This window comes from Balearica regulorum, chromosome 2 (assembly GCF_011004875.1).
Source record: "Balearica regulorum gibbericeps isolate bBalReg1 chromosome 2, bBalReg1.pri, whole genome shotgun sequence".
In the NCBI taxonomy this organism is placed as follows: Eukaryota; Metazoa; Chordata; class Aves; order Gruiformes; family Gruidae; genus Balearica; species Balearica regulorum.
In genome coordinates, this window is record NC_046185.1 from 121,126,509 (window position 1) to 121,146,590 (window position 20,082).

At 39.4% G+C, this 20,082-nt stretch overlaps 1 protein-coding gene across 6 annotated transcripts in view; it reads left to right on the forward strand.

Moving 5' to 3' along the window:
* CPNE4 (copine 4) overlaps nt 1-20,082 on the forward strand; it is a 358,320-nt gene that overhangs the window by 257,772 nt on the left and 80,466 nt on the right. For all 6 annotated transcript variants that reach the window (XM_075745652.1, XM_075745650.1, XM_075745651.1 and 3 more), the window contains exons 6-7: nt 5,149-5,232; nt 6,174-6,263. In XM_075745652.1, coding sequence (XP_075601767.1) covers nt 5,149-5,232; nt 6,174-6,263 — 174 coding nt within the window. The remainder of the gene's footprint in view (nt 1-5,148; nt 5,233-6,173; nt 6,264-20,082) is intronic.

The window sequence follows — 20,082 nt, forward strand, 5'->3', positions numbered from 1 at the left end:
TGTTATTTCAGTGGTATAGAAGACACGCAATTATTTGAAGTAATCTAGGCAATATCTTTGTAATTAATAGATGTCATAAGACTCTGATCCTCTTTAGATAATAGGGCTTTGCATCTAATTGAAAATCAGATGATTACAATTGTACTCAATCACAATATCTACCATTACTATGTAGTCTCTTCCTATATATAAAGATGCTTCTATTTAGAACCACATGGTAACACTATACAAAAGTTTGCAATTCTGATGCTCCAGCATGTGCTTGTAAATGTTTGGCATGTGAGTTGTTTAAAATCAAATCAGTGAGAGTACTTTTGGATGCATACATCAGATTTTCAAAATCAGGCCATAAATGATGAATAATATTTTCAGTTTAAAGTGTCAGAAAAACTCAGACAAGCAAAAAAGTACACAGAAAGATTAATGGTACTGGAATTTATTTAGAACATACGGGTAAATAACATTACTGTGCTCAGGATCATTAACAATCATAAATGATCAGGACCTTAATTTGCTTCTCATCTGAAAGATGAATTACCTCTTCCTTCAGAGTTGCTGGAGTATTAGAGTTTCTGAATCACGTAATTTATTTAGGTGTCAAAATGTAGCTTTAACAACCTCTTTCTCTTTAGACAGCCATCTTTAGGCCTAATTTTCAAAGTTGTATACAAGTTTCTTCCTGTTCCACATGCTGTCACATCTAGAAAAAGGAAAGAACATGTACAACAACATAAGATTTCACTTGGTCATTCCTTTTCCACAAATGTAAAATGTAATCTGGTATAGATATTATGATTGCTTATGGCTCTTGTTGGTATAAATCGAAAGGATACTGCCCCAGTGTGCTTCTGAGCCAGGTCAGTGTTGTCTAATTAAAGATAAATTAAGGAGAATCATTCTGAAATATTGCAAGAACATCATCATTCTTGTCGTTTTAGCATGTCCAGTCAAGGTGGGCTTCATCTATTAAAAAATTCCTGGATGATGCAGTGTGCAGTTCAGGCAATGACTCATCATGTGTTATCTGAATCAAAACTCCTGTCTTCAGCTGATGAAAATCACTGAAAGCTAATTACAGTTGAAAGAAATCTTTCAGTCTCCTCCAGCTAGAGCCATAGCTCTAAACCTGGCTGAACCTTGGCTTACCTTGTTTTTAAGAAAAAGTTATGGCTTTTGGTATGGCTTATAATGAACTTTGATGTCAGTAGATGCAAGGCACTATTAGTAATTATTGCTGTTAAGGTTTGAAATTACTTAAATTGCATGGTTCAGCCATTGGTGAAAAAGCACAAGTGCTCCAATGTCACATAAAGGTCCGAAAAAAACATCAGAGAATTGAGAAGAACCTGTCTTGTAAAATCTTTAAGCATGATTTTGCATGCCTCTCCTTACTCAGAGGAGTGGAGACCTGAGTAGAGATGTAACATCAGAGAAGCAACTGAGGGCTGGAACTGGCCTTGGAGTCTCCTGAAAGACAGAGGAAGCCTGTGGGAGCAATCGTTCATGTTCTGCTACGCAGAATCACCTTTGTAACCCCAGGGATTCCTGCAGTGGCAGCTGTAGGGTGGCAGAAGACAAGTTGAATCCTGATGTCTCACAACTTGGCGATAAAGGAAGGGTGGGGGGTGGTTCTGGGTGTGCTTTAAGGATTAAAAAAAAATAATAAAAAAAAATCTTTCCATCTGTTACCATCAGTAACCATCTTAAATGGACAAGAATTTTCTTCCTCTACCCTTTAAAGGAAAATTTGAGACAGTCCAGATTGTGGTCCTTAACTGTATGAGTTTCCTCCACTAAGGAAAAAAGTGTGAACAACTCATTTTTGGCAAATTAAACAAAATTCGTTGGTATATTTAACAGGCAGTATATGTTTGTTGTTTTTTTTTTACTCTCCCCACATAAAGAGTTTTAGGGAGGCTGTAAAACAAGTAAAGCTGACTCGATTTTTCCTGGAGGGGTAGCTGAAACATTCAGTAAAAAATTGTAGGAAAGTCACAGGTATGAAAGTTTCCTTTAGTTAACTGACTTTGCAGAGATACAGGGTATATTTTTTTATTGCAGTGCTTGTTTGGAAGGTATAACTGCATTTTCATGTTTTATTGAAGCCCAGTCAGCTCAGATGGCACATCTTTGTTTCAAGAGATCCACTGAGAACACTTCACAGTAGAACAATAACTTTTGGAAAGGTTCTATTGCATTAATAGCTGTGTCACAATTACCATAACAAGCAGCTACGTTTTTATGATAGCTATAATAAATTATGAGCGCTGAGGCAGGCAAACTGCTTTTCCTGTTCTGAGGGAGGCAGTTATTGCTTGGGAAAGATTCTCCAGAAAATGTCTACAAAATACAAGCTAATATTGCTTTTTTATATATTTACAAAAAAAAAAAAAAAAAAAAAAAATCCTTAAATGCCCTGTCTTGCTGATGAAGAATTTTCAAAATTATTAGTGTCTTTTGGCTACTTCAGCCTTTTTCTGAGGGACCTTTGACTTGACCCCCAAACCTGAATTTTAAAGTGTCATGCTCAGAAAATTAATGTACTAAAAGACATGTCAAACTAGGTGCTCAGAAGCGGAGGTAGTTAAATTTTTAAAGTTTAAGCCATGTACTTGTGTTCTTACTGTGTAACTGCTGCACATACTGAAAGAACAATGTGTGTTATATCACTAGCAAATGCATTACATTAATCATTTAAACATTAGTAAAATATCAAAACATTAAACCTTTATTGTTGCTATTCTTCTCTCATAGGATGCTCTTGTGAGATAATGCAAAGCTGTTAGATTGAGCACAACAACCAAAAAGCTTTGAAAACGTTAATAGCTATGAAATAAAATGTTTCTTCAGCATATCAGTTTCGAGTTATTATGAAGCATCGTCAATATTGAAGGATTTTTTGTTTGTACCTTCATTCTGAAAGGAATTAGGTTTTGGTTTTGCCTTGAAGGAAGGGTGATATAAGCTATCATCTGGCATCAAAATCTTTCCCTTTAGGTGGTATTGCCTTGGTAGTTAAAAACAGATGTTAAAAATTACCTCCCTTGTGCTGATTTGCTGTTTCATCTTTCAAGATACTCAGCTGGGAATGACACTGTATTTTGAGTCTTACATGGAATCCTAGTTTACTTTCTGAATTTTTCTGCACTTCAGGGTGCATTCTTCGGGTGTATCATTTTGACATGCTTTCTTCCAGATAACTTTTCTTATCAAACTTATGTTTGATAAAGAATCTGTTAACATTAAGCTTTTACTCAGCTTCAAGCAGTATACTTATGTGTGAGAAGAGGCAGCTCAGCCTTTTTTAACCCTATGCACTCTGGATTTTGGTGTCACTATGATTAAACCCGCACCCTCACTCTCTGCTTGTTCTCTTTGCTATGCAGTAGTGATCTGGCAGAATTTGATCATCAAAGCCCCCCTATTTACTAGCAGTTTCAAGTGCTGAATGGAGTCCAGATAGTAAATCTACATCAGGGCCTTGAGGAGTAACTCTGAAGTTACAGACTTTGTTGGGTTTTGTGCTGGTTCTACACCCTCTTACATTAAATGTCCTTTAACCCTGTAATTGTAAATAATGGGCAAACATAGGACTTTGCTGTTTAGAGCTCCATGTGATAAGATTTAACAAATAACACGTGCACCTGTTTTGCATCAGTTTCTAAACATACCGTTGTCTTTTCTCTAGTAGGAAAAGAAACAGATGAGTCACAGAACAGCACTCTGAACACAACATTGATAGGTGTCATCTTTAGGGCATAGAAAAGACTTTAGGCTGCTTGAGCCTTGCCCAAGTCTTTGTGGTCCTTAGGGATTCACTTCCTTCTCCAGACATTCAAATTCTGGTGTCCCTTTTCAAAGCCCTGATTTCTTTGCTTGTTTTGCAGTTGTGGAATTGTAAATATGCCCTAAAGACAAATTTGACCAAAATGATGTGCCCAGACTTTGGCTAGCATCTTATCCAAAGCTGTTCCCATCCCAACAGCTATCCAGCTAGTAAAAAAAGTATGGTGGGCATTTGGTGAGGAGAAAATTGTAGAACGATGTGTATTACAGTCATTTTTACACTTATGCTTTTATAGAAACACCGGGAGAGGAAACAGAATTCGTCACCTCCCCAAACTGATGTGGAGGACTGTGGTTTTGGATATGCTCTATAGAAAATAATAATATTCATATGCATAAAGTTAATCATGTGGCCCTTTTGACAAAGAAAATGAAGAAGGGAGTTGAAACTACAGCAGATGGGCTGAGTCCATTTTAATCTTGCTCTTGCAGCATTGCACAGATAGAAATTTGAATTAGCCAGCTTTCCCCCTCCAGCAGTGGAGGGCTAACACCCAGCTACTCTTCTGTCCCCCAGCACGTGCAGAAGAAATGAGACGTTGTTGAAACAAAAGAGGCTGTGGCCAGACTGCAGCAACGCAATAGAAAGCAACTTAATTTAGGTTTGTGTAAGAACACTCAGGATTGTTAGCTGGATGCAAGACGAGGGGAAGGTGTTCTGTGGTGCAGTGAGTATGTGAACCTCGATGTCTGTCACAGACTTGCTTGTACTTAGAGGTATCAAGTAATTTTCTGCATTCCTCTGCTCTGCTTGCCATCTTAACATGGGCCATGTTATCACATCCTAAAGACAACTTGCTTCTCTAACCTTCTGTGATCCATCTTGCCAGTACTTGTGTTAGTTGGTAGCAGCACAATGTCTTGGCCAATTACCTTCTGTTTTGTGATGGTGGGTGAATAGTGTGAAATTCAACCCCACTGTAGAATATGCTTCAAAGGTCCTTGCATGATAAAACTGATGTCAGAAGACCGAACAAGTATGGAGAAAGACAGAAACAAGCTAGGTGGGTGAAGGAGCTAAAGCTCAGGAATCTGGACTGGGTGTAAGAAGGGAAAAGGCTGTAAAACAACATTTTACAGTTCTGCCTGCCATGACTGAATAGTCAATCTGAGAACAGCAGCAGTGCCATGGAAATCCTTGTGGAACAAGGACAAGAATGAAATATTACTGACAGACATCAAGAGGTCTCACTAAAACTACACTGGCTCTCCTTTTTCATTAGCAGTCAGGGAAGAACCAGTGCCTGAAAAGCTCAAAGAAAAAGAAGTCTCAAGAGTAACCTGTCCTATATTTTATTTTAGGATTTTTTCAGCAAATCTGATCCTTTTCTGGAGATTTTCCGAATGAATGATGATGCAACCCAACAACTTGTTCACAGGACTGAGGTAAGGAATAGGGTTGGATTTATTTTCCAAGGACACAGGTGGGCTGTCAGGAGGAATAGTTTATGCTTCCCATGTCACAAAGGGTATCACAAGCACCCACATTTAAAAACACTTCTATCTCTTGTGTAATTATTGACTAATGGGTATCAGGTCTTGACTTATGCACAGGAGAGTAAGGGAAGATAGTACTGAAGCCAAAGGTCCAAGTTTAATTGAACAGGCAGATACTCTGTTTGAAGGTCAGGAGTTATGCATATTATATTTAGCCCAAACCATGCTACAGACAGTATCATATTTTCCCATTAATACTATGTTGCATCTTCTCCACCTCCTCCCAGGTTGCTGGTACTAAAGAGATTTGTAGTCTGGGTGCTTTACATTTGTTTCCTATGTCTCAGTGTCGTTACTGCTTCCATGGTAATGACTGGCACTGTCTTAAAAAGCAGCATTTAGCTATACAGGGCAGAGTTGTGGCAGGTATTCAGGGTTATGAGCCTGTCTGTTATGGATCCCATAAAGTCCTCCTGGCAAAGCAGACCATATGTCTGTAAACTGATGCTGCCCATCCCCATTGCCCAGTTCTGTATCTCTTCCATGGCTTCCAGTTCAGGGATGTATTCCACAACTTTTCCCTTGTGAATTACACCCCTGCTGAGGCATAGCAGTGCTTGGGGCAATCTCTGTAGCATGATCTGTGTATGGGTGTATGGGTCCATTTCCCACCTGTGCTGCTTTCTGGGGCTTTCCAGAGGAGGAGTGTTGCAAACTGCAGGTTGCTCAAGGGCACATATCTCATGCATGTTGTTCTGCAAAGCTCCAGCTGAGCTCTGCTTTCTTCTCTTTCTGGTGAACGTACTGTATGGAAAATTGTGGCTCTTGTTAGCATTCTGTTTGGAGATGTGCAAATGTTAAGGGTTCCCTTCCTTTCTTTTCACTCGTAGGTTGTGATGAATAACTTAAATCCAGCCTGGAAGACCTTTAAAGTGTCTGTAAATTCTCTCTGCAGTGGAGACCAGGACCGCAGGCTAAAGGTCAGAAGTCATTCTTACTGTTTGAGTAGTTTTACTCATAGAAAACAAAACTTTGTCTCCTTTTTTCAATTCAAGATTGCTACTCTGCAGTGCCCTCTTCTTTGATGGAAAAAATGATCACACAGCTGCTTTATGATTACCACAATCAAATTAAGGATGTGGAGAAGTGGTAGTCCACTGTAATCAGTAGATTATTCTCTATACCTCTTACAGAAACCTCAAAAAATGATGGGGCTGTTTTTGCCAATCAGTTGGATAATTTGAACCCAGCATCATTTAACTGGTGGAAGTCTACTCAAGGGAAGTGGCAGCCCTGTCACCATTGGAACTGCTATTTCCTCACTTTTATGTCTGGAGACCCTCTGTAGAAGAAACACTGAATTATGAGATCTGATATTATATATGAAGAATGGGGTGGCCACAAAAAGACGTGTGCCATAGTAATGACAGTGTTAGTAGTCAGCAGAAAGACTTATGGTTGGGAACTTGGAGTTTTGTGTAGAAAAAGTCATCTTCTTGTGGCTACTTTGGGTTAAATCAAGGCTGAATCCAATTGTTCGTATCTTCTAATTAGGTTTAAGGTTAATACTAAATTAAAAAATGTTAAATGAAGAGCACTGTCCCCAGTGTCTGTTCAGCCTCTTGGACCTGATGAAAAGACATTGGACCCAAAAGTATGTCTGTCTTTTTTTTTTTTTCTTACCATACCAAATTGTCTTCTAAAAATTTTTCCTTGTCCCTGCAAACCTTTCTTCTTTCATCATTATAGCTGCACAACCCTGCAGAAGCGGTATTGTCATTTTTCACTCATTTCATACTGCAGGATGTGCTGTGCAGGTAGAAAAAATAAAATGCCTGGTGTCTACATGTTGCAATGTGTGCCAAAAATGGGTGGAAAAGGTAAAAAGGAGCCTTATGAATGCTTGGATTTATATTGGTCATGCTGACTGTGATTTAGAACTTCACAAAATCAGCACTGTTGTTACAGAACAACAGTGGTACCGAGACAGTGTTTGTATGTATACATTTGTATGGTATTGGGGATGCATGAGGAAGACACAGGTATGAATGGTTATCTTTATATATTGTTTGTGTCCCTTGTGGCACTGTTGGGCAAACAAGATGAGTCCAAGGGCAAAAGAAGTACCAAAAGATTGAGGAAGTTTGAGAAAACAATGAGATGTCACAAGGAAAGTGAAAGATGAAGTAGATGGAGCGCAGGATACTTAGGAGGCCAGACCAATGTGTTTATGACAGGTGCATCCAAGATGTTGGAAGGAAGCTCAGCACTTCAGGTGGTACAGGGAAACAGTTGTGAAAGATCTTTCCATTTACCCCTTAGTTGGTAAATGGTTAAACCAGTTGTGTCTGGCATGTCCAATGGGATTGAAACAGAGCAGTAGTAGATGAAATAGAGAATGAAGTGTAGGGAAAGAACAGCCTCCATTTTAAACTCCAAGAAAAATGAACATTATTGGCTAAAGAGGATCTGTAATGCAAATGAAGAAATCTAGAGGAGTTATTTATTGTAGCATGTGTAGCATGACAGTAATGTGAAGTGTCAGGATAATGATTTTGTTATCTTGGGAGGCTGCAATTTTATAAAATTCCTGTGTAGATTAAATATCTATAAGTTAGTTGCCTGAAACACAGAAGACAAACAAATTACTCTGTGTTGTGTAGGCAATATAGATCTCCAGGAGAGGAAAAGAAAAAAAAAAAAAGAGCAGCTACCCTCCAGAGGTAGTAACACAACTGACTCAAAGGACAGTCAAGGACAAGGAGCACTGCCATGGCTGGGGCCTCCATTGGCATCTCTGATGCCTGGGCTGCTACTTCATTACAAAAGGGAAGCACTGGAAAAAGCACAGAAGGTGCTTGTTTGGACAATGAGCTCACATCACAGCTCAGGCAGAGCTGGGAGCTGAACTTTTGCTTTTGAATGGAGTGAGTTATGAAAGGCTTGGAGAGGGAGGGTGAGCAGTTCTTTGAGGTACTAGAGAAGGGTGAGCCACTGGTGGGACATATATGCAGAGGTGACTTGGTTAAAACAGGTGGGAGTACTGTAGCTGCTGTAGCATTCTGCGAAGGTGAAAGGGGGCAGAGCTGAAGGAGGCAATGCTAAAGAACATGGTATACTGAAAATGTGAGATGCTGAGAGACTGAAGAATAGAGGTACTGTGACAGATTATCTGCATTATGCAGCCTCTCTGAGGTTGCATATCACACAAGCAGATACAGAAGGTTGCACCCTGCCTCTTCCTGGGCACAGGGTCCCAGATTATCCAGTCCAGCTTGTATCTCACAGTCACTTAGAGCAATTGTGCCTGCCCTTACAGGATCTGCTTCTTGAGGTAGCTTAAATTGAAATGGGTATCATCCCATAGGCTGACAAAGGCTGAGATTTCAGCTTGGGCAGAAGAGAATGGGTCTGGGAATAAAGGGGGTCTTCGAGCTATGAGCAGAGAGACAGTAGTTGACTTTGCTGCCAAAAGATAGGGTGAAGAAGGAGAAGTAGAGAGGAACAAGAATAGTCCTTTAGGAATGCCTGTAGAGAAGATGAGGGGAAAGTCAGTGAAGGAATGGGTGAAGAAAAGAACCAAGGCAAGATGGATCTTATGACCCTATTGACAGTTTTCAAAATAGTCTTGATTCTGCAGAATATTTTTGTTCTTTTGGGTTTTTTTGATTTTGGGTTTTTTTTGAGAATACATGTCTATATCTGTGTATGCAAGCATTTGCAGGCCCTGATTTAGAAATCTCAGTATTTGCCTGAGGCTTCAGTTCAGACGTTTGCAGAAAAGCTAAAAGTAGTAAGATTTGCACCAGATCACTCATGCGTGCAGAAATATTTTAAAATTGTGGCTGTAAAATAAGAAAAAAGCTTGAAGCTTCTTTAAAATTCAGGCCCTTTATACCTTTTGGAGGATGTAAGATAAGGCTGCTGTGGTAGAGCAGCCCCCGAAATCACTTGTGTTTGACAGAAAGCATATAGTACGTGTCAGATGACTGTTGTTTGCTTTCTATGAGGACTATAAATTAGGAATTTGATGGCAGCAAGGACAGAAGAGTGGAAATTATAAGCATTAGAGAGGTGAAGTGTCTGTGATGGGTTTAGCACTGTATGAAAGTTTATACTTTGATTTACATTGACTAAGCATTCCAGTCTTCACTCTACCGTATTTTGGAACATTTGACTTTAGATGCTTTGTTTCACTTCATAAAGTACGTAGCAATATGTTACTGCTAAGTGTTGGAAGAATTCCCTGTGCCATATTTAACGTGGGGCGATTTAGTGTATTCCAGCTGCCTCGCTGAGCAGCAGCTTCTCACCAGGATTGCCTGATCACTGTGAACAGTAATTGCATAAGGCTGCGTAGTTTTGTACCTATACCTGCTGTTTCTTTTTTACATACTCTGGGAGGCGTAATCAAAGTTAAGGCTTTAGGAGGTACCAGAAATGCTTGGAGGGAAATGTCAGCTTTTGGAAATTCTGCAAATAGAGGGAGGCTTCTTAACAGCAACAGACACATTGCAGCCGTCGCTGCCCTTGGCTTGCCTCCATAGGCTGTTTGGAGGTCCAAAGTCTTGGCCTTTCATCTCTGCCACTGAAATCGCATGGGTCCTGAGCGTAGTGATCTGATTTGTGTTATGAGGAATGGGGATTAATATGGCAAAAATACGCTAAAACAACTCGGTTTAACTTACAGAAGTTTGTTCTTTGTAAAGTCTTCCACCCAAAGCAGCCTTTACACTGTCTCAGTGTTTGAAACTTTATTGTTTAAAATGTCTGTTTAGAAAGATAAGATAAGCAAGGTCACTAAAATCAAAGCAACCAATAATTAGGGTCTCCCTCAAAAGTCTTTTGCTAGCATCCTTTACAAAGTCTGTTAATTTGAATTCCTTATGGTCTTTTAAAAAAAAAAATCTAATTTTGCTTTATTTAGCTGTGGTGCAGAGAGCAGTTATTTTTTTATTCCTCTCAGGATGCCTTGTAAAACTTTATTGCAATTATTGCTGCTCTAGGTTTTATTATGAAAAAGATATATTAGATTTATGAACCTACTGAGCTTTTCTTCCCAGACATTGAAACAATCTGAGAAGTCTGGTCACACTTCAGTGCCGGTCATAACTTCTTTTAACGCTAACAGTACAGACAATTTGTGTATGCGTTGAAGTAAACCAAACACCTCTTTGATCCAAAAGTAGTGCATAGCTTTTCTAATGCGTAAAGTGATTCAGTTCACAACAGTCATTATGGACAAATCTGAGGGATATAATCCTTCTGAGAGCATTTTTTATCCTAGTCTGCTACACTGAAGGTCCTGTAAATTGTGGAACTTTGACATTCAGGTTTGGTTTCAGCATGTGAGGTATGTTGCCTTCATCCAAGGTTTATCTGACATACAGGCTTGCATTGTGAATATCTTCTGGTAGGGATCATCTACTGTCCATTGATTCTAATAGTTGTAGGGTTCCCCTTTTTCTAGAGGAGTCCTCATAATGTACACTGAAAAATAATGGGTTTTTTGTTTAGGTATTAGATATTGTAATACTTGGGAAATAAACACCTGAAAAGGTGCTGTAGAGGCACAGACCAAACAGTGCACATGGCATAGAGTAAGAATATCTTCTGCTGAGGTTTATACAGAGAGCCTCACTGAAAGAAATTCTGTTCATAAGGAAAAAGTAAGAAAAGAGGCAAAAAGACCTGGAAGAAAAACATTGCTGCAGATGAAGTAATAAAAGAAGCTGCGAGGAGAGGGGGAAGCATCTGTCATATCTATATAGAAAGTCCTTTCCATCTTCCACCCACATAGGGGAAATTTTCAAAAAAATAATGTCCATTAGATATTTTTCTACCTTTCAAAAATCTGTATGTTGCAACTGTATCATTGTTGTCCGTTTGTTTGCTGTTTCATCCCTGCCTAGCCCAGATTACAGATGATGATCCTGGTGACGTTTATGCATGTACAGTTAGTGATGAGTGGGACCCACAGCTCTGGTTACCAGGGCTATGACATACATCAGGTAATAAGGCCTCTGTGTGTATGAATGTCTCTGCAGCGTGAAACCCTGAGACATTACTGTAGAGAAATGATTGCTTACCTTTGGGTAACCATGAGAAGGTTGCCTCTTATTGTACACTTCTAATGAGGTCAAAACCTGGTTCTGCCATTCTTTCCCATTCTCTCTTCTGTCCAGTTGACTTCCTTGGCTCTGTCCATCTGATCTTTTGGAGTAGCTCTGTCTTAGCACAGGATTACATGCTTGGTTTTCTGCTGAGGGCTCTTTCTGCATATGCTTGTAGGCCCCCTGTATATCTATGATGCTGTAGTGCTAGTGAGATGCATCCAGGAGTTTAAAGGGTATGTGATTTTCAGTTCATTTCAGTACTAAAACCTTTATAAATAGCAATACATTGGCCTTTCCGATGTGAATTTTCATAGGCCAGGAATATCCTACATTTTGGTAGATCGTTGTTAGTAAGATCTTCTTGAGAAGTCTACACTTTGCTTAAATTAATAATCTAAGCGGTGCCTCTTCTGCCTTGTTGATACTGTTATATAATGTGATCCTTGCTTACAATATTAATAGAAGAAGCTCCACAGCCTACAAGAAAGATTTTGATGTTATGCTGGATGGAAACAGGCAATCACTTTATTTAAAGCTTAATCACTTCCCCAGGGTCTGTTACGGCATTTTGAGGGGTAGAAGGTTGGGTCTTCCTCATTTAGTTGTAACCATGTTTCCTTCTGATTTCTTCCAAGTGTTGAATTTTTCATGCAAAATGATGGATCATTAGGGAAAAAAGCTTCTTAGAGGTCTGTAAGTGTATTGGCTGCTCCATTCTGAGTTAAGGAAAAGCAAATAGCAGTGGTTATTTTAATATTCCCTGAGTTATTACTGCAATGTTCTCTAAATCAATAAGCTTTCAGTGACCTTTAATACTTGACTACAGCTCTGCTTATACAGGTATATTATAAACTGTAATCCTTCAATAAGCCCTCAGTATCTCTGAAAGCCAGTGATGAAAGTAACTGAGCAGAACCTGTGAAGAAGGCCAAGTAAAGCTTACAAGACAAGCAGTAATACATTCAGACAAATCCATTAGTGCTTTTATTCTTTCACAGTTTAGCTGTCTTAGGTGTTTGAAGCACTAATGCGGAAAGATATGGTTTATGGTCAACAGCAATAATTTGTGCAGGATTTAAAAAGGCATGTAGCACACAGGGCAATTTAAGCAGTGTCAAATGATGATTAGAAAAGCATGAACTGAAGGATTTCACACTGTTCCATAAGGTAAGACTCATTTGTTGTTGCTGTTTTATTTGGGCTTTTAATTCCACATAGAAAGAGACTGGCATCAAGAACCAATTACAACATAGGCTAGACTTGCTGTTTATTTACTTGATTGGGTGATTTCAGTCAGACCTGATTAACTACGCAGTTCTACACTTCCCGGTTCAATTTACTCACAAAATTAATGCCAGTGGAGCCAATCATTCCCTGCTTGCTTACGCTGATGTTGCTGTAGAGGTATTTGCATACGGAGTCCTTCTTGTGGAAAGTCTTCAACAACAAGAAAGGCGGGACTCAACCTTTACGTGTCTTTAATATGAATCAAAAGATGCCTTCAAATGACTTTTTCATTAGGTCAGGGCATTTTCCCGGGATCTTCAGAATAATTGCTTCACTCTTGGGGGGTGCAGATCTTTCTTTATAATCTGAATAGTATTTATTTATTAATCATTTCAAAGATGTTATCATGCTGTGAATTTCCAGATAAATTCTTGTAAAATTGACTGTGCAGCTGATAATTTTAGATAATAAAAAACTCCTTCTTGGTGGCCTAAAGAAACACAAAAAAATTAGGCTTAAATATTCGTATATGGTGTATATTTAATAAGCTAATAGAAAGATTTGTGTAAGTGTGTACTGCTTAACCAGAGAAGGAGTTTTAAAACAGTCTTCTGAGACTTTGAGGATTATTATAAAATTAAAGTAAATGGCACACTGTAAAAGCCAATTTCTGAGACCTCCTTGCGTAAATGGCATTGGAACTACTTTTCCAGTAAATGATTCATTAGAATACTACAATTCTTAAATGTTTCTCCTGCTTTCTCTCTCATATTTCCCTTATTCTCTCTACGTGCCTGTGGTTGCAGGCACTACGCTGATTATTAAAAACTCAAGTGGCCTACTTCACAAGGTCTACAGTGATTGTGGGGAAGTTGCTGCAACTACTCACCCTGTTTTGTCAGTCTGGGTTAATCTATAATTTAGCAATCAGTTTATAATATGACTGCCTCCTGAATTCATTAATCGCAGCAGTGTGTTTGGAACTCTGATTTATCTGAGCATGTCAAGGACTGATCCGATCAATCTTCATAAACTCTGTGCAGGTGGGGTGCAAGATTTAAGATCATCCTTAAAACAAAACTGATTAAGTCCTGCTGTGTGTGATCTCAGCTCACAGATTCCCTTTTCTCTCTCCCCTTTCCTTGGCTGTATTCATGATAAAGCAGTTAAAGATGTCGGGGAAGAAAATACCAGATTGCAGTGAAGGTTTAAGAGAGAAATAGACTCAAGAAATGAGCTTGATCCCAGTTTTGTTAGAGTCAAGGAAACTCATTCTGATGACTTTAACAGGCACTAGTTTGTTCTCCATTATTGCAACTGCTAGATATATAGCAAATTAATTGTCAGATTAATTAATCTAGATTTGGGTTAATTGATGTTTGGGAAGTGCTTTGAAGATGAAAGAGCTATCTAAATGACAAGTGTTGTCCTAACAATTAGGGGTGCAAGTGGATTGCATAAGGGAGAGATCATCTGATATACGTGGTTAAAAAGAAGAGAACTGATAGATCTCTAAGGGTTTGGGCTGCTGCTAAAAGTGGTGGTAGAAGGCTGAAAAGCTGTTACATATGAAAATGGGCAGGGTAGCAAGAGACAGGAGTCTTCCTCCCCTCCATAATTTCAGAGTTCACCCTGTAAAAGGAGATTTTTACTTCCCATTCCTTGCCAGAGCCCCCAGTTCCTTGAGTCCTGGGGCAGAACTGAAGAAACTTCCCCCTAACATTGCAAGGAACATTCATTGTGTGAAACAAAGGCAAAGAGAGGACAACATACAAACAAAAATGTTGTATATGAATTTGTTTGTCTGGATTAGGGGATCTGAGGAGTGTTTTCTCTCTTTCTCATTGGCAAATAAGAGAGGATTGCTTCCAAATAATTTGTACATTGCATTTATTGTGAGCTTTCTTCCAGTTGTTTACTGCCTCCATGGTTCCATCCCAAGACAAATAAATACAGCCTTCCTCAGCTTTGCTATGCAAGTCTCCGATATGAGAAATGTTTTGAAGGGCTCTCTCTCGCCTCTCTTGAGCTGTCTTTGGAAGTGAGTTTTAATCCCCTGAAATGAAACAGAGGCTCCTATAAGTGTTGCTGAGTATAATCCAAATCAGAGATGTCTGGTTCCTTCACTGGGCAATAACTGATAAAGTACTAAATCCCAGCCCTGGGACCGTTTAAAATGAGACAAAGTAAAGACCTGGTAATGCGGATCAGTTCCACGCTGGAGGGAGGGGCACAGAGGACGCTGATGAATTAAATGACCACTACAGTCTTCCCAATTTTCAGATCACTGTCTTGATAATGCACTGAACACCCTACAGACCCCAGTATTAGCTGCAGAGCTGCTTACTGTAGAAGTTTAGAAACCAGTGCTACCATTTTGAATTAAAAGAATAAAATGAAGCTCTACTTTCACTAGAACAGATCAGGATTAAGGCTTAGCTGTAACCCTGTAAAGCAGCTGAATGCTGTAGTGAGAGAGTTTTAAAATGTCACATATCTTAAAGAAAATCCTTCAGTCTCATACCTTTGTGTCTACAGGACATTTTGCACCGTGACTTACAGTATCTCATGATATTAAAAATGAGAGAAAATGAAAGTGTAGCCAGTTTTTCATATTCTTTTTTCATTTCTTTCAGTTGAGACTGGAAAGAATAGTGAAGGCAATTTCCAGACAATCTCATTTCCGATTCTCATAAAGTAGCAAAACCTCACATTGGCTGACATATAACCAACTTATAAAGACCCTTGGTTTCTTTTCAGATACCTTTTTTACTGTGTAAATTGAAAATTACACAGTCATGGAAATTCTTGTCTTGTTGTTAAATCTTGTAATGTATGTATTCTTTGCTATGAACGATATATTTTTACTATTTAAATGGAAAGCTTACCTTAAAATTCAACTCATAAATCATGTCTTTATAGTTTATATGCTAACATACTGCCACGCAAAAATGGTTACACATTGCAGATAATAAAACATGTGTATTTTAAATTGTAGTATTCTCAGGGAACTTAGCAGAGTCAAATTTAAGGCAAAATAATATATTTGCTTAAAAAAATTACAGTAAGTATCTGCAGGGACCTAATTATAAATTAATGTTTGTGATACTCTAGGCAGCACTGGGATGGAAATAGCTATTAAGTGTGTCTAAACTTTAATATTTTAGAAGATGTCTCAGTACATAGGGGTCACTCGAAAAGTGTGAACTTTGTCTCACACTGGAAATATGGATTTGGTCCTTCCATACACAGTGATGTCACCTACCACATGTTCTGTTAAAATTATTTAGATGTGCATTTTCTCTTTGCCAAAAACATGTTTCCTCCCAGCTAGATGGCATACACATTTTGTAATGTGTACATACATGTACATACATGGTATGTATATGCACTTTACATAATGAACGGAGCTGTGTTTTATCTGCCTTACCAAATCTAAATTAAGCATGTTTATCATGTGTGTTGGATCTCCAAATGATTTTGAAAATGCTCAAAAGCTATGCTCTGCAGTACTCGCCAGAAAAAACATTTAGCTGATGACAGCCCTCCTCGTGGTAGTACTAGAAGAAACCAAGGCTCTTGGGATCAGAGACTTCTGTGTGTTTGTGGATAGTTGTTGTTCCGTTTGTGTGTTAGAGCTGCTAAAACATGCCAGGGAAGTTTTGCCATAGGGTTGGCCACCGCTAGCTCTAAGTTTTGGGCAGGATTCAGTGTTGGGATAAAACTTGTCTCCCTCAGTCAGTCAGAAATCAAGACTTGCTCATTCACTAGGGACACTGGAGTTATTTTAATGGTCTGCTCACCAAGAGCAATGCCGCCAGTGTATTTTTAGGAAGCCCGGGAGGAAGGTGTCCTCTTGTCCTCCTCTGCTCTGAGCTGTCAGTAGAGCAGCCCCAGCTGTTACGCTCCTCAGGGCTCCTCACTGACTCTGGCCAGCTGCAGTGCAGCAATCCTTTCCCCCTTTCGTGTGGGTATTGCCACACCAGTATTCATAGAAGTCTGGCTCAACAGGATTGTTCAAAGCGGCTGCTAACTTAACATAGCCAGTTCGTTGCTGCTGCTGCTGAACACCTTGAAGGATGTGCAAGGTGTTTTGGAGGTACGACTTCTCTGTGCCCGTAGAGCAGATTCATGTCCTGAGTACGACAGCCATTGTGTCTGCTTTGCCTGAGATTAACAAAGGTATCTTTTCCTATCACAAACATACTAATATTTCCCATTCTGAACAGTGCATGGATTGTCTGTAAATCCTTAAGTGAAAGAGAAGGCAAGGAACGTTAGAAATTATTTCTCAATATTACAAGTATTACAGACTGTTGAGTCTTCTAGTCTGCTTGCAGAAGAGATCATAAAAATGCTATGGCTGGCCTGCCCTCTACACTCTGAATTGCCTTGGTCTGAAATTACAACATTGGAACAGGAACAGCATCAGCGCTTGATCTCTTAGACAACTCTTTAGATATCAGTTGCCTAAGGTTTGTTCAGATCTACTAATCACCTATTACATTGTTGACCATTGTGTTGTTAGCTCAGAGTTCCTATTGAGTCTCCTCATTTATTTTATTTCTGAGAAATTCTAAGATTTACTGATCCCACTTTCTTTTCTATACTAGGAAATCTCCTTATGGGGTGCCAGAAAGATCTGTTTAACCTCACACACTTTTCCACACTCTTGCCAATACTTAACAAGTGTTTCAGCAGTAGAGGGGGAGTACTGGACAGACAGGGATTTAGTGATAGCTCTTAAACAATGACAACAACAGTAGGACGAGTTCTGTCATTCATATCCATCTCTTAAACTGATAACACAGGATTTTACAGAACAGCATCTCAGAGATCTGAAGAGTGAGTATCAGTTTTAATGGAAATTAAGTAACTGCAGGAGCCAAGAGACTAGACCATTGTATTGGGTCCCTGAAGAAAGTAAATGCTGAGTCCATTCATACATTTGTGTAGAATGCAGTTACATGTGTATTAAGTGACATAGTTTCTCTTGACAGCTTTTCCTGGGAGAAAAGAAAAGAAACAAAAGATGGGAAGAAATGGAGAAAGTTATTAGAAGGGTTTCTGATTATCTCTGCTGGGACCAGATATTGTTTAGGATAGTCATGAGTGGCCTGGAGAAACAGAAAAATAGGGTGACAACATTTTTAGGTGACAGAATCATCTGGAAATGTTTTGACGTCAAAATGTTACAAAAGGATCTTACTGCTAATGATTGGCACTAAGATACAAAGCAAGTCAACAAAAAATGACCAGAAGCATGGGAAGACTTCCTTCTGCAGAGAGACTGAATTCAGACTGGAAAGAAAGATAATCTTATAGAGGTATCTCTGAAGTCATGAATGACATGGGGGAAATGATGAGAGAATGGTTTGATTATTTGTCCTCAGGGTACATGAACTTGATAGGCACCATGACCAGGCACAGTGCTTAAAACAAAGGAAGTTCTGTTTCCATACAGCACAGTTAAATTGTGGGACATGTTGTCAAAGGACGTTGGGCAGCCAAAAACTGTAAATATGCTAAAAATGGGACTAGAGAAATTAATGAATTATTATTGCCTTGGCTGGCTATTGACAAGATATATCAGACGTTCTCTCCAGCTTTAGGAGAGTGTCAAGTTGTTGACTGCCAGTAACTGGGAGAATATGGTGAAATAAAGATGAATGTATTTTTCCTTGCCTTATATAGTCTTTCTCTGAGTACTCCCTAACATCTGACAGAAAGACAATATGGATGTCATGTACTTAATTTTCTTATGGTGAATGCTGTTGCATCACTGGGCTTGTAGCTTTCAAGGTGAAACTTAAGTGTTGATTTTCATCTGAAAAAGATCTAAATGGTTAGGTCTTAATTATTTGAGACATTGTGCATATTCACAGCAAGGTTATGCAGGTACTGCTAGTGGGTCATGGTGCGAGGTTTCTTCTCCTCCAGTACAACGTCATGAAAAGGTGAAAGGTAAATGGATTATTTAGAGCTGAAGTGTGTTCAGTTTGCTGTGTATAAACACGTAGGTAAACCAGGCTAGTTCTTTGCTTTTCTATGGCAGCTGTAGAAGAGCATAGGGAATTCTGCTGGATGCCTTCAAATATTCACCCTGACCCTGGTTACACATGCACATCCCTCTGCTGCATTTCTTTTTTGTATACATTAGCTTATACATTTTTCAGAAAAATACTACCCTTCAACAGAATCCCTGTTTGATATCAGCTATTTCTGGTTTTTAATGAATCCATTTCTAGTTACAAACAAAACATCTGAAAATCTGATGACTAGATGTCTGGAAAGGCAGGCTTATTTTTACAGGCTAATGAAAAAGGAGGCTACTCACATTAGGCAGTCATGATTCCTCTTAGACAGACAACAGTGTTTCAGACTTGTGCTCTTCAAAATATTGAAAGTACTTTGTTAGAGTTGTGCCAAAAATGAGTCTTCAACTCATGACTAGGCTAAAATGTGGGAGTAAAAAACTTGCCTGTTGTCACCTTGCAGTTGTCCTGGGCATAGTGAGAAAACCTAAACAACTTCCCACTTTCTTTTGAGTATGGGATCCCTCTGCCACAGTTTAGTCCTTTCTCCATCCCTTGTCCCACTCCTGGGAGTCCTGGATGACCCTTTCAGGACTTCCAGTATCTGAAGGGGGCCTACAAGAAAGCTGGAGGACTTTTTACAAGGGCATATAGTGATAGGATGAGGCGTAATGGCTTTAAACTGAAGGAGAGTAGATTTAGATTAGATATTAGGAAGAAATTCTTTACTGTGAGGGTGGTGAGGCACTGGAACAGGTTGCCCAGAGAAGTTGTGGAGGCCCCCTCCCTGGAAGTGTCCAAGGCCAGGTTGGATGGGGCTTTGGGCAACGTGGTCTAGTGGAGGGTGTCCCTGCCTGCAGCAGGGGGGTTGGAACTAGATGATCTTTGAGGTCCCTTCCAACCCAAACCATTCTATGATTCTATGACCCTGGCTCTGATGCTTGGCAGAGGCTGGCTCAGATAGGGGAAGCAGAAGCATGGCCTGGCTCTGACCAGTCCCTCTGCCAGTCTGGGTAGAGGGAATTCAAGCAGATCAAACTCTGCCAGCCCTGAGGAGGGCAGAGGTGAAGCAGAGTGGATGGGCCAGAGCTGAGCAGCAGAAGGTGCCATGTGTGGTTAGAATTGAGGTTGTGATAGTATCAGCCCCCAGTGATACTATGGACGTTTGAAACTGTGAGACGCTGCAATGCTATTTTACGTCCTGTCCCTGAAACCTTGTCTTGTGCTATACTGAAGCTGTGTGAGATAATGGCATTCCTCATCAGAATGCAGTATGTGCTTCTCTAAGCAGACTTATGAATATGTAAAACTTGCACAAAATAATTAAAAATCACTAACTCATACTTTTAATCATCTCATACACATTTTAAAATTTAGAATTGTGATTTTAGTAGCCTAAATTTGTTTGTTCACAGCACTTG